Source organism: Mauremys reevesii, linkage group 3 (genome assembly GCF_016161935.1).
Source record: "Mauremys reevesii isolate NIE-2019 linkage group 3, ASM1616193v1, whole genome shotgun sequence".
Taxonomy (NCBI): domain Eukaryota; kingdom Metazoa; phylum Chordata; order Testudines; family Geoemydidae; genus Mauremys; species Mauremys reevesii.
In genome coordinates, this window is record NC_052625.1 from 153,191,950 (window position 1) to 153,205,349 (window position 13,400).

Below are 13,400 nucleotides of genomic sequence, written 5' to 3' on the forward strand. Positions count from 1 at the left end.
TGAAAAGGAAATTTTATTAAACATGTTTACATAACATGAGTTAGGAGTTCATTTAAAAGCACAGGGGAGTGTTAAGACAAGTGGTCAAAATAGAAAGATACTACCGAATTAGAATTAGTTGATTTTTGGCCACTAAGACAGAACAGAATCTAGTAGTAGTGCACCAATGCTTCAGTTCTTCCTGCTCAGCAGGTCGAGCAGTAATCAATCTGTGCCCTATGGAACCATGGGCAGAATAGTTCCGGCATGATAAATAATAATAAATAGTTCACTTGGTGCAGGCAGTATGTCTATGAATTAAAACCTAGTGTGCACAGAGTTTCTACATGTGTTACAGCCCCACAGTAGGAATCTACACCAAAATATTTATTAGAAGGAATTTGGTCCATACTACATCACGTTTTCCATAGGGTAAAAAATAAAGTCCATCTATAGACATTTAGCACCAGACTAACAGACCTTGCCTGGCTAAAACCTGCAAAATGTCTATAAGAAAAATGGATGGCTTAGATTTCTTGGTTACTTCAGTATAGTAATTACGAGCAAACTGTACAAGTACATGCAACATACAAGCTGGCCTATGTGGAACTAACATACATTATTAAGTAATCTTTTTGCTTCTTTTTACAAAACGTGCATGCAGCTTTGAACAGTTCCAAGTCATGCTGCCCTATTTGTGTGATCACAAAATTGAATGGCCTGTAAAAGGAGGGAAAACATATCATTGAACCAGCAGAGTCTGCAGTTTTTAGCACATTTACAGTAAATCACATGGGATTTCAAGGCCAAGAAGAACTCAAATGAATAAAATGCAGATTGAAATTTGATTTTTTTTTTTACCAAAAAAGTAAGATCTCTTGCGTTAAAAAATCAAGCTTTGTGCTTGCATCAATCTCAAAGAAATGTAAACTAAAATTTGATAAAAACATTAGTAAGTGCAGAATATTTCAACTGGAATTTCCAGTGAAATATTGAACAACTCATACCATGCTCTATCCAGGGCAGACATGTGTGTCTAAAGTGACACATATCAGAGAAGCCTGGGTACAGCTGAAAGTGTCATATGCTCAACCCCATTCCTGGTCAACATTTTGGGAAGTCAAATATACATTTATACACATGAACGTAAATATCTCCTCTCTGAGTCTAAGAAGAAAACTGCATTACCAGTAATATTTTCAGTGTCAAAATTAAGACTAAAGCTGCTTTTATCAGTCCCCAGCATTAGCTGCAGATAGATTTCTTCAAAACTCTTCCATGCAAAACATCATAAAACATAAAAAACATTATATATAATGCAAACATATTTGCTTTTTACAAAGAAAAACTAGCACTGTGATTTTGTTGTTGTTGTTAATGAAATAATCTTGACTGGTCATTTGTTCTGGGTTTTCACCTGAAAGACTTGGAAGAACCAGAACTAAGAAACAATGAGAACCTTAGTGGCATCATGTATGGTAATTCTGGCTGCTGAACACTTGAAGGGATACTTACAGAGATATACTTCAGCCCTTTTTTGTTTGGTTTAGAAAATGAAAGGAAGGGTCTCTGTTAGCATTGTGAGGACTTTTACAAAACTGGCAGAATCACACAGCAAAAAAACTAGTGGAAGTAACAAGTACAGAAAAACTGCTGAAACACCAGGAAGTTAACACTGCTTGTGGGCTCTGTCAAAATGTGAAAAAATACAACACTTAACAGAGTGAGAGCTTCCAGTTTTGTATTTTTTTTCCATTTTATTCTAATCTAAAGGTCCCGCTCTTTTTAAAAATTGTAATAAGCATCAGTGACTGTCGCTAGTAGATTGACTTACTGTATTTGATATACTATTTTGTTCTGTTAATTTAAGCCATCTTTTAACAAATAATTCAGACATATTTTTGGATAACTACTACAGGCAAAAACAGAAGTGATTGTCTCTCTCCAACAATGCTTTTCATCATATAAGAATCTGGTTCTGATTGTTATCCTGGGTGGTAACATTTTTATTAGACAGCATTTGCTATAAGTTCACTATGATCTAATGCACGGAGGCCCAGTTGAACTTTCCAGAGATGACTGGGAAGCCCTGCGGGTCAGGGGAGTCAAGGTTGGATCCACTAGTGAAGAGGGTGGAAATAATTTATACCATCCTATTACTACACTGGACAGATCAAGTTCCTCCAGAAGGATCTGTGCAACACCCATGAAGCATTTGTGATCCATTCGGCCATAGTCTCCCCAAACTATCACCTGTAAGGACATAAAATACAGATTTAACACTGTCCAAAGAATATACACTTATATGTTCATTCATGTGGTAACCCCCTACCTGCATGAGTAGGGTGAGTATTTTTTCAAAGGAGAAGAGAAGGGGCCTGATGGGAAATCTCAGGTAGGGTTAGGGCCATAGACAGCAATAGAGAAAAATTTCTAATAAAGCCGCATAGGTACATTTTGGGAGTCTGATGATATTACAAACCACTCAGATATATTAACTGATATTTCTGAAATTAAGTGCTTATGTGGGCTGTGACTGGGACGACTCACAATCTTACAGTTAAGCAAATACTCAAGTGCTTTACCAAATCAGGGTCTATACCAAGATTAAGTAATTACCGACCTGAAGGACTTTACCGTGTGGACTTTCATCAAAAACCAGTGTCTGTTGGTACAGAGGATCAAGTGTTTTCCGTGCAATTCTTGTCTTTTTCTTGGCTACACAGGCTCCATTTTCCAACAGGTATACTTTGACATAGGGAGCTGCAAAAATTGAACGCCATCAATTTTATGTTTGGACTTAAGCATTTTACAGTACTGTACCACTGGGGTGGAGAACAAGAACAATGAATGGAAACTGAATAGAAAGAAAAGTGAAAATAATTACTTTCATTGGCCAAACTGAGTTGAATGTTCATCAATAAGCAAACATTTTAGATGATGAAAAGTCAATTAAATATTTACTAGCTTTTGGTTTTAATCAAAAATATCAGAGAGACAAGGTAAGTGAGGTAATATTTTTATTGGACTAATTTATGTTGGTAAGAGAGACAAGCTTGGTCCCACAAAAGATATTACCTCACACACCTTGTCTCTTTAATATCCTGGGACCAACACGGTTACAGCAACATTGTATAAGTTATTAATAGTAACACATGTCTTACATTTATCTGTTAAAGTATGATTTTTTAACTTATGTGTCCCATGAGCTGGATATTATTAACAAGACTATGTTGTCACTGATAGACAGCTTGATGGTTCCATGTGTTAGGAGTTAAAGCCATTTCAAAATATGTCATTCCCTATGACATTTCAATGAACTGTGTGTTTAAAATTGGAACAGTCATTTCTGAAAACATACATATAAAAAGGCAGTTGTTCCTCATTTACTTTGTCTCTCAAATAATTTTAAAGTAACTTCTCAGCAAATGTTAATCTGAAACCTATATTCTAGTTATTATGATAAACATTGTTTCTCCTTTTCTAGCAAAGACTTCTTAAAATAACTAGATTTTTATTATAACTATAATTTAATTTATTCCCAGTAAGCTCAAATGTTTGAGCTCAGAGGCACTGATACTGCTTGCTGACTTATTCAAAACACTGCCATGTCACTGAAGATCACATTACTGAGTTTCCACCACCTTGCCAGCTTCCCTGCTTGCTATTCCTTTCACCTGCTCTCTCTCTTTTGTAGATGGATATAAACAAATACATAAATAATAATGTAAGGGACTCCATATGCATCACCAGGTCCATGGTGAAATGTAACTAGATTTTGATTATTTTAATAATTTTGATGGATAATAGTTTATTTTTAAGCCCTTTTCCCAATTTATATCAATTTAAATGTTCACAGTTGTGAAAAAATGATGGGTTTTAAGCATTTTTTCCCAATTGTTATTAATGTAGAGTTTCACAGTTGCAGGAAATTATGGGGGCAGGAATCAGATGATAATTACCTAATTACAGTAGACATTGAGATTCAATAAGTTAAAGCTTTAAACCATTACAATACAAATTGTCAATATCACATGTAATAATATACAAAATAAATATCCTGAAAGCAAAGTCTAATAAGTTACAAGCAGCATTTTTCTTACTTTGCCTACATGTAAATTGTGATTATTACTGATGGATTTTTTGTTGGTTTGTGTGTGTACCGTGAAATCGACATTTATCAATATTTACCAATAAAAGTCTAATCCCGCCAAGCCTAATTGTAACATTTTCCCTAGACACGCTGAACACTCCTTGGAGACATTCCTTCTAGCAAGGATTTTTCAGCCTCAGAAATGTTGATTTTGCTCATGTGAGGGCAGCACTCCCTGAAGTTAAATGGTGTGCAGAGGGAGGAATTGAACATGGTCAGAGTAGGTTTTTCTAAATACACATCTCCATCAAAAAAGAAAATGAATACATGTAAATGTAGTGACTGCTACAAATTGCTGAGAAGGTCTCTTTGGAGATCACTGGTCTACACTTTATTGCATATTTTGTATTCTCCTGTCCTCCATCATTTGCAGTTTTCCTCACCTGGGGTAGATTTGGAGCCAGGTTTTTGCGTGAGGCCTCGGGCTCTAATGACTTCTACTTCTAACTGGCCTTTTTTATCCACCATTCCAATCTGAATATCACCTGAAAGGAAAGGAGAAGAAAAAGCTTATTCCATTATCTGGGTCAGCTCAGTGCAGACCTCACCAGAGTCAATTGTCATCACTCAGGCAATTCCTTTGATTATCATTATTATTATTGTACTATGGTAGAATCTTGAGTCTCCAGTCAGGGATTTGTATCCCATTGATGGTCCCTTCCTCAAAGAGCCTTTGATCCAAGTATAAGAGGAGAGACACCAAGTGGATACACAAGAGATGGAAGAAGCACAAGGTAAGTGTTCACCCCTTCTTGTCAACTTGTTGAGAATAGGCCACTTCCACCTTAATTGAACTAGGCCTTGTTAGCACTGATCCCCAATTTGGTAAGGCAACTCCCATCTTTTCATGTGCTCTGATATATATTCTGCTTACTGCATTTTTCACTACATGCATCGGATGAAGTGGGTTTTGGCCCGCGAAAGCTTACGCTCAAATAAATGTGTTAGTCTCTAAGGTGCCACAAGGACTCCTCGTTGTTTTTACAAGGCAAGTGTGTGGCTGCAAACATTGCAGGTCTGTCCTTCAGAAAGAAGAAAGCCAGACAAATAGACTGCAGTCTGTCTAGTCAATGACTAAGTTCTTTGAGGCTCACAATTTTTTTTTCAAAAGTTTTTTAATGAGTGCAAGAGGGTGACAGTTCCCTTCCTGAACAGCACCTTGAACAAACTGTCAGAATATGAAGATAACAAGATTTCCAAGCTGCTTCCTCGGTTCGGAATGTTCTGGCAAATGACAACTCTGGCTACAGCTGCAGAGAAAAAAAATTGCTGAGTTGGGGTCCAAGTGCTGCTCTGACTTGGAAAGAAAGACTGGAAATGAAAAAAGATACTTAAGTGCAGATCCACAAAATAACTTAGGTGCCTAACTTCCACTTTAGGTGCCTAAGTCCAAAAATTTAGGTGCCACTGAAATCCTCTAACCCTCTGCTAAGCTGCTGCCTAGCCCTCAGGTTGCCTAAAATCCTTCAGTGCCTGCATTTTCACAAGTTCCCTTGGTGTCTAAATTTCTGCCATCAGACATGTGCACATCAGTCTAGGTAATCAGGTGCCTGGTACCTAAACTCAAGTGGGATCCTCAGATGGGACTCAAACGACGTACTGTGGGGCTTGATATGCTAGGCATTCTCAGAGCATGCCGAACTACACATAAAATAGTACAGAGGGAGGAGGAGGTGCGTGCGCTATCCACTGGAGAGTGAGACACACTGATGCTGGTTTCTCTCAATCTCTCTGGTTGAGGCCATTACACAGTATATAAATATTTAAATATGCATTGAGCCAGAGCCAGTGTGAGAATGACACTCTAGAGCAATGGTTAGGGCGCTCCCCTGAGAGTGGGAAACCTATGTTCAAATCCCTTCTCCTCAGGCAAAGGGTTAATTGATCCAGGATCTGCCACATCCCAGGTGAGTGCCCTCACCACCACGAGAAGGCAGCTCTCACTGCAATTAGGCATGCACCACTGCTGTTCTTGCAAGAAGTGGCTTAGGCGCCTGACTCCAGGAGAGTGTTCCCAGCTGCGGATCCCAAATGGAGTTAGGTGCCTAACTCCCTGAGAGGGGTGGGGCTTAGAACACACCCCTCTCCTCTGCATCTGCTATTGGCTAGCTTAGGTGACTCCCTGCCTAGTGTGATGAGTTTTGGTGATCCCATTCTGAGTCAACTATTTGTCACCATTCAGAGCAGAGGGAGATGTGGCACCTAATCCAAGGTTTATGAATTCTATTGGGTAGCTAGGCACCTACAAGTTAGTCTCTGTGACACTGAGTGTTGCAATACCTAAGTCTCTTTGTGGATTTGGGCCTTAGTAATTATGGGTCTGATTTTCAAACCATGAGAAGTTCAGGGCTGCATAAAAAAAGTCACCAAGACTGATCATGCAAATGGGTAGATAGTCACATAACTGGCTGTCTGTGCGCTCAAATACCTCATTGGGCATGTGCAATTGTGGTAACTGTGCAAGCAAATGGAATTCCCCAGACCTTGACCTTCTGATGTCTGACATGTAAGTCCATGTTTCTAAGCAAAGAATAGTGAATAAACCTGAGCTACAGAATTTGCAGTATTCTTAATGATAAAAGTATTATTGTTCAAATGTAACTGAAAAGGAGACCTTAGCACACTTGTTCCACTAAGAGTATTATAGCACAGTGCCCTGGACTACTCTAGTATTCGAGATATGACAAGCCAAGCAGGGCTGGTTTGTTAGCTATCAAAACTTTTCTTCAACAAACACAGCTCTGTACTGGGCTAAAAATAGTTTAGAGGAAAATTCCATAAACTGTGCTCTTGGGCTACCTTTCAAATGCTGTAAGCCTGTATATTCAAATCCAGACTATGCTACTGGCAGTCAGCAGGGGGGGCCACAACACAGACATTTTCAAACCAGCAGAGACAACTATAAGCCCTTGAAGAGAAAAAGTGTTAGGTAGAACGATTGAGTGAATTTTGTAGCCTAAAACCTTCTCTGAGCCCGTAGAAATAAAGGCTCCAATAGATGGAAATAAACTGTTATCACTCAGGAGCCCTGTTGGAAGAGGTTTAGGGAGGAAAACAACTGTTAAGCAAAAAGTGAGGTGAATGTAAGCTAGCACCTGGATTCACTACTGGAATCACCCTGATTTTAAAATGGACAACAGAAGAAGCCAGACAATTCTTATTTCCTGTAAGAAGGAAATCTGATATATTTTAACAGGGGTTATAACATTGTACAGGCTCCATGCTCAATAAGCTTATAGCCCAATAACTCCTATTACAAAATATAAGTAAGTTTGGATTTATACAGCAGCTCAAGACTTCTTCTTTTGTAGAGCTCATGAGCTGCAAAGAAGAGAGCACCCCCTCCCATTTTTCCTCTTGGTTCCCTACTTCTCCTCAGTAGTGGTTGAGTAGCCTCCTGAACCTGAGTTCCTGCAGTGCTTAAGACTGCTCAGACAATGCACTTGCCATCTGTGATTTTTAACTTGCACAGCGTGATGAGGCTAGTGGAGATGTCAAGGGTTATTTATTTTTCATCCTCAATGCACAGCCACAAAGTATGTCACCAAATCACTCAAATGCAGACTAAAGGGATTTTGCTCCTGCTCCTGCCATTACACACTGCTGTGGTGGTGCACATGTACTGTAAACAGCCTGCAAGGGCCCGGGGAAGAATTTCTCCACTGCAGGCAGAGCATAAAGCCATCATAAACAGCCCTGCGCAGGCTCCCCATAACTGTCCATGCAGGGAGTGTGGAGTGGTGTAGGGGGACCAGATGTCCCGATTTTATAGGGATAGTCCTGATATTCAGGACTTTTACTTATATAGGTGCCTATTACCCCCCATCCCTTGTCCCGATTTTTCACATTTGCTATCTGGTCACCCTAAGCGGGGTGTGTCAGGGGCAAGCCTGTAGCGCTTGGTACTCCAGGGGATTCTCAGATGCTTCGGATTACAGAGCAAACCATAGGTGGCCCTTGAAAGGCTGCTGGAAATTAGACTTTAAATATTAATCTGTTCCAACAGCAACAATCTAATGGCATCATTTGTAAATTGGTTGTCAGCCTTGTTGCAAATATGGAGTAGAGTTTCAGATTTTTGGATTATCTTTCAATCAGCTAAATCTGGGTCGGATTCCGTTATTGGCCACATAATCAGTTACAAATGTCATGTACAAATGCTAACTAGCTGAGAACTAGCAATTTGCAATGAGCCAAGGACCATAATTATTCTGCATAGAAAGTAACAGATTGCGGCCACCATCTTTGATACAGAAGTGAGCTCTGTGGAAATCACAGGTCCCAGGATGAAATGCTCTACCTTCATCTGATTTTGGATGAAACAGAGCATCAGTTCTGTTTATGGACAGCAGAGTCAGGGCTCGGCATAAGCAAACTAAACAATTGCTCAGGGCCCCAAGAAGCTTAAGGGGGACCCTATTTGCTGTTTATTATGTGTTGTGTGGGAGAGCCAGGCCCACTGACAGCAATTCTGGGCCCAGGGCCACCCAGAGGATTCAGGGGGCCTGGAGTCTTCGGCGGCAGGGGCCCCCCACTTTGGCAGTAATTCGGCGGCAGGGGATCCTTCCGCTCCGGGACCCGCTGCCGAAGTGCCCCTGAAGACCCGGCACTTCAGCGGCGGGTCCCGGAGCGCAAGGACTCCCGGCCGCCGAATTACTGCCGAAGACCTGGAGCAGAAGAAGCTCCAGGGGCCCGGGCCCCGCGAGAGTTTTCCAGGGCCCCCGGAGTGAGTGAAGGACCCCACTGCAGGGGCCCCGAAAAACTCTCGTGGGTGCCCCTGCAGGACCCAGGGCCTGGGGCAAATTGTCCCACTTGCCCCCCCACCCCCTCTGGGCGGCCCTGTCTGAGCCTCAGAGCAAGGGCCATCCCTTGGGGTCTGTGGGGCCTGGAGCAGAAGTGACAAATCCGTCACTTCCAGGACCGACTGCACTGGCCAATTGTGCCGGTCTGCAGGATCCCCCAAAGCGTGGGGCCTGGAGCGGTCACCCCGATTCACCGTGCCCTAGGGATGGCTCTGCCCAGGTCAGAACAGTCAATGGGCTCCCTAGAAAGGTCCATCTAAGATTTGGGTGGTGATACGCCTGCGCTTGCTGTTGCCCAGTTAGCTGCTGCTGGCTGCACTGCTGTGCATGCTTTTCTGGCACAGCCAGGGCTTTCACATGCCCGCCCGGCTGCCTTGTCTGCCGCCAGTACCACCCTGCACAAGCCTAGGAGCCCTGCGGCATGCATGTAAAAGGGTCTGGGGCTCCCGGCCACCACCCAGGGCCCTGGGCAACTGCCCTGTTTGCCCCGCCTGACTCCATCAGCAGGTCTGGGGAGGGCCTCCAAAATATTCCTGCTTGGGCCCGCCAATGCGCTAGCACTGCCTCTGAAACAGCACCTTTCGGTTAAAGATGAGGAAGGCCATTTGGTAGAACTCTTTGGCTGACTGTAGCCCAAGAGCTGCATTCTGGCCACCTTAACTTCACTTTGGTCAATGGGATAGCATTTGTCTTATACATGAGAATAAATTATTCTTACCCATAGCAGGGGTTGCTAGTGTCTGTCGACCTACTAACTGTGCAGGTCCAAGGCCATCAAGGAAATCACTAAATTGACTGTCAGCACCCAGCCGCACACCAGGGAATATTAGGCTACAGAAATATAAAACATGAGTACATGTAAATACAACATTAATTCATAGTGGCCCATAATAATTAACATGGAAGTGCTTCTCAGACACAATACACAGCCTCAGAATGTAACTGCAAATTATATTGCAAAACCAGAACCCCCAAATAGGTATACTGCAACCATCTCATTGGGAAGTAGTTTTGTTCACCCAAACACCTAGCCATCTTTGAGTTTTGCTATAGCAATAAAGAGTCTGACAAACCATTCCAGCTGATCCTGATTGTGTCGGCAGGACCTCGCTCCACCTGGTACAGTTAAAAGGGTTATAGACAGCAATGTTTGTGGGCTTCTGGAAGGCCATTTACAGTGGGGAATAGTTGTAGCAACACCATCTCCTCTTCTCGGGGATGTAGCTGTGGCAAGACCAATACCCTTTTAACCCTACTTCCATGGAAAAGAGGCTATTTCGCTACTCCTCCCCTATCCAACTAGAACTGAAGTGTTGTGAAGGTCATAATCCCCAGGGCACTGAATGTGGTTCACATTTGAACTGGGTGAATAATGGATTTTTGATTTGTTGGCAATTTTAAAAAGTAAAAAAATTGTTTCAGGTCAGCCCAAAATGAAAAATTTCAGTGAATTAAAAAGTTTAAAAAAATGTTCATTTCGGGTCAAACAAATGTTTCATTTCGATAAAATTAAGATGCTTTGTTTAGATTTTGACCTTTTGGAAACTATTAAAATTAAAATGAAAAGGAAACTTTTAAATGAAAAGTTGTTTCAAACTGAAATTGAAACAAAATGTTTCGAAAATGATGAAACTAAATGTTTCAATTTTTTGGATTTTTTTTAAACAAACAATTCAGCAAAATAAACATGAATTTGTCAAAGGTTTCAGTGTTGTGGAATCGGCATTTCTGCTGAAAGAAGTTTTGGATGAAAAATTTCATTCAGCTGTAGTTCACATATGTGTTAAGTGCTGCATTTGAAGGGGATTAGTTCAATGGAGACATTTTAAAATGGAATGAAGCTTTAAATGATCATGAAATGTTCTGCATCTAATACCATGTCACCTGTTGATGTTAACAACTTTCGAGCTGATTCCAGTTATTTAAAAATTAAAGTATTACAATTAACAAACAAAGAAAGCAAACTAAAGAATGTTAAGGTTTGTAATAACATTCTTGTAACTAAAATTCCCAGATATAATTTCCCCATCCTTTGCTGCATCTCTTGTATCACTCCTGCTTTAAGCCACTAGTACCATAGTTCACCTTCTCTGAAAGTTTTCAAATAGAGAAAACAGACACTGAGATCTAATAAGAGATTAGGGCCCAAATCACCCGACTCCTCTGGGCCATGCAGGATGTGAGAGATAGCTGACATAGAATTTGAATGAGCCCACATCACCCGACTCCTCTGGGCCATGCAGGATGTGAGAGATAGCTGACATTCTGATAGCTGACCTATTAATGAGAAAACAGCTATCTTTGTCATCCTGGTATGTTGTGGATTTTAGTTTTGTTTTAAATGACTGTAGTACTTGTGAAAGATGCTGGACTTTTCCCCCTCCGTATTCCACTAAGGTCAGGCTCAGACTGGGGAGAATGGTGCTCTTCTCAAATCCCAGCATCCCCCTCTCACTGTACCCACTATGTAAGGTCTTCTACTGATCTCATTATGGTATGCTCTGAAACAAATACTGCACTGAAAAGTGTAATACACTTTATATTTACATAGACCTCTTGCCTATGGTGATTCTGAACTGCCAGGCCTCTTCTCTGATGTCCTCTCTCTCTCCAGCTCCATTCTTCCTTGAACCTGGGAGGCTGACATTCCTGAACCTGGCTGTACAGCATCTCTGATTCGCTGTAATGTTTCTACTTGCCCTTCCAATCCAAGAATCTTTTCCTCCAGTACAGCCCCCAACTTGCACTTCTTGCACAGGAAATCCCTTTTGGCTCAGGCAGGAAAGAAAACATGGCACAGCTGTTGCAGGTCACCTCCACTGTTCCATCACTGGCCATCACGGAATTGCACATAGAGCTGAACCTGCAAGCCTCTTACACACCCTTTCCAAATACCTTCAGAAACTGTCCTGTTGGCTTCCTTGGTTCTCAGCTCTTGAGTTTGCCTAGCAAATAATTTTTACATCATTTTTCCCTGCTTAGCTTAGCTCAGTTCAGCTCCACAAGTGAGTGATTAACCACCTATAGGCTTCAAAGAGTGAGTCTGATCAAAGCTCCAAAGATCAGACCCACCTGGCCCTTACCAAACAGACCTGTCTTAGCTGCTTATCGGGGTCAAAGGCCCATCTACACAGCTCATACACAGAACAAATGAATAGTCACACAAACAGTGTACAGATGAACCAAATGCAGCACTCACCAAGTCCTGTTACAGCAAAGTCTCTAGCTACACCCTCCAAAACTCTCCTGCTAGCTGCTTCTGTTTGCGACTCTCAAGTTTGCCTGGCAAATGTCTCAGGGGCGAAAGTTTCTGTGGTTGTTTCCATTGCTCTAAGCCAGCTATTTGCTCATTAATCATTCTTTAAAAAGAGACTTTTAAAATACACATTTGTGATGCAGGGACCTCTTGGTGCCAACTGGCAGAGGACACAGGGGGTGCATATGGCTTACAGGGATCACCTGGATCTGATATATGCATAATAGTTCACCAATAGGTGGCATGTAAGGTCTCTACTGACCTATTCTACTGAGTCGTCATAATCATTGCAAAATGTATGTGTGGATAATATTTAAGGAGTTATGTATTTATATACTGATAATAATGTTCTTAAGGTCCTGGAGTTAATTCAGGTCACCAGGAGGTCACATGCTTCAGACTGATTCCTTTCAAGCAGGAGGTAACAGACGCTTATCTCTTTGTCTGATCATATGTGTATTGTCTGCCTCACAATTGAGACCTATTTGCATAATGAGCCAGGTATCAGTGAGCGACTGTGAAATCTACAAGAAAGAAAATGTACAGGAAGAAACAAAACAGCAGGGGTGTCCTGTCTATGAATGAAGACAAAGGATAGGACTTATATATCTTGGGGGCAAAGGAACACAATGAATTCTTCACCAGGGAGTCAAGCTGACAGTGTACTTGTCTCATGAAAGGAGGGTCATAGCCACATCTAGCTGAAACTCATTTCTATGATTTTGGGTGAGCCAAATGCTAGACTTTTCTAGGGTTAGGCTCTAGGTTGCATGTCATGATTTTGTTTTATATGTAACTATTTCCTCCCCCACCCCAATACTTCTACTTACTGTTACTTGACTATGCTTTATTAAATAAACTTATACTTGATTTCACTATAAACATATCTAAGCGCTATGCAGAGCCAGTCCTGGTAAACTGGGGCGAACTGTTTCTTTGGAAGCAGAGAATCCGTGAATACTGCAAGTGTCCAGTGGAACAGGAGCTGGACTCTCCAGGGAGATGCCTGGAGGGCTCGAGGCTTGGAGTGTGCCTATTGCTAACCTGTAGAAAAACAGGGGGGGGGCTATCTAGGCTAGAGGAGAATGGTTGTGTTGCATGTGGCTGGTGGAGTTGGGGAGCTGACCCCCAGCAGCCACAGACAAGACTTCCTCACACTAAGGGCAGGTGGTAATGAGGTTTCTCACAACGCAGGGTACCCCTGGGAAGC

The 13,400-nt window shown here is 41.7% G+C and overlaps 1 protein-coding gene across 4 annotated transcripts in view; it reads right to left on the reverse strand.

The window, feature by feature from the left end:
* RIMS1 (regulating synaptic membrane exocytosis 1) overlaps positions 1-13,400 on the reverse strand; it is a 497,623-nt gene continuing 484,223 nt past the window's right edge. For all 4 annotated transcript variants that reach the window (XM_039530107.1, XM_039530104.1, XM_039530105.1 and 1 more), the window contains 4 exons: positions 9,653-9,765; positions 4,516-4,617; positions 2,603-2,742; positions 1-2,232 (listed from right to left, as the gene is read on the reverse strand). In XM_039530107.1, coding sequence (XP_039386041.1) covers positions 2,014-2,232; positions 2,603-2,742; positions 4,516-4,617; positions 9,653-9,765 — 574 coding nt within the window. In that variant the 3' untranslated portion in view covers positions 1-2,013. The remainder of the gene's footprint in view (positions 2,233-2,602; positions 2,743-4,515; positions 4,618-9,652; positions 9,766-13,400) is intronic.